This window comes from Rhagoletis zephyria, unplaced genomic scaffold (assembly GCF_001687245.7).
Source record: "Rhagoletis zephyria isolate East Lansing unplaced genomic scaffold, Rhagoletis_zephyria_1.1 Rzeph_scaffold_06442, whole genome shotgun sequence".
NCBI classification, from domain to species: Eukaryota; Metazoa; Arthropoda; class Insecta; order Diptera; family Tephritidae; genus Rhagoletis; species Rhagoletis zephyria.
Genome location: NW_016163525.1, coordinates 1 through 1,303, shown reverse-complemented (window position 1 = coordinate 1,303; position 1,303 = coordinate 1). Strand labels below are relative to the sequence as shown.

Genomic DNA, 1,303 nt, shown 5'->3' with positions numbered 1-1,303 from the left:
TTCATAATTCGATTTTAAGTTTTCCTGTAAATTCGCTATAAATATGCTGTTGGACTTCAAAACGTAATTCGCATAAAGAGTTAGTATTTGTGACAGGTAAAATTCGAAATTGTNAAATTAAGTTGTTTATAAAATATCGTGAATTTTTTAAACAAATTATGTATTACATAAAAAATTAAATAACGAGTGTTGTAGCATTAATAGTGTTTCCTTCACAATTTTTGAAAAGGGCCAATGTAATGCTTAAATCCGCAGTCCAATATGTATGTATGGAAATTTTAAAAGAAAAGGAATAATGTTTATTTAAAATGAGTTTTTTCAAAAACGGCTCGACAAGTTCTGGGCTATAAAATTTTTACACATTATTTATAACATAAATAACCCAAATTAGCAATAAAAAATGATGTGCAATGACCTTCGATTTAAAGTTGGTTCAGGCCCACCGTGGCTACCAATTTTAGTCCAATTGGACCAAAGCGGCAACGCTGGGTGCTGGTTATATAATGTTCTAGACTTTTATAAAAAAGTTATACGCAATGAAAAAAAAACGAAAAATAGCCAAAATCAATAAGTTTCCGGCGGCGGCACTTCAGAAATGACGACTGCGCTGGCGCGTTAACATCTATCACATTCATACATATCCTCGCTTAAAGTACAAAACGGCGTATCGTCATTCTGCAAAACCGCGTAACTGACATTGGCTGCTAAAAATTGGATTTGCTCACACAAACTCTTGGCTTATCCATTCGTCCTGAAATATACTAGCCGGAAATGCGATTGCTTTATAAAAAAAGAGAACCATTTTGAAATATGAGTGTTTTTACTCTCTGGAAAATAATTTATGCAACCTCACATACGCGGTTTTGCATTATCTTGATACGCGGTTTTGCATTTTGTTGATACGCGGTTTTGTACTTTAAACGACGATATGTATATGTATACTACGCCAAGGGCATTACTTCGACCTTTGCCAATTGTTTTGTTTCAGAATTGGAAATATTTGTGCGTACCTGAGAGTCCAACGCGAAAAACTCCATTGTTCGCGATTGCCTGTTGGGCGCACTTTGAAATTTCACTAGTCAGTCGCTCGATAACCTGCGATTCATTGGCCACTACTATTTTTGACATAATTATAAAAATTCCAATTTATAATATGCTTGAAAGTATGAATTCTAATGCAGTCTTTAATATTTGTGCACTTATCTGACAATCAGCTGTAACCCTTGTGGTAAGTTAGCGGCAAATGAGCTTTAACCACTTGTTGCGATAAGCATTTCCAATGCGTTATGTATACACAAACATA

The 1,303-nt window shown here is 34.5% G+C and overlaps 1 protein-coding gene across 2 annotated transcripts in view; it reads right to left on the bottom strand.

Moving 5' to 3' along the window:
- Pgls (6-phosphogluconolactonase) overlaps positions 1-1,259 on the bottom strand; it is a 31,624-nt gene extending 30,365 nt beyond the window's left edge. The window contains exons 1-2 of one of the 2 annotated variants that reach the window (XM_017629031.1): positions 1,185-1,258; positions 1,011-1,150 (exon numbers count right to left, since the gene is read on the bottom strand). In XM_017629031.1, coding sequence (XP_017484520.1) covers positions 1,011-1,128 — 118 coding nt within the window. In that variant the 5' untranslated portion in view covers positions 1,129-1,150; positions 1,185-1,258. Of the gene's footprint in view, positions 1-1,010 lie in introns of both variants that reach the window. The other variant, XM_017629030.1, reaches the window with a different exon arrangement.
- Positions 1,260-1,303: the final 44 nt, after the last annotated feature.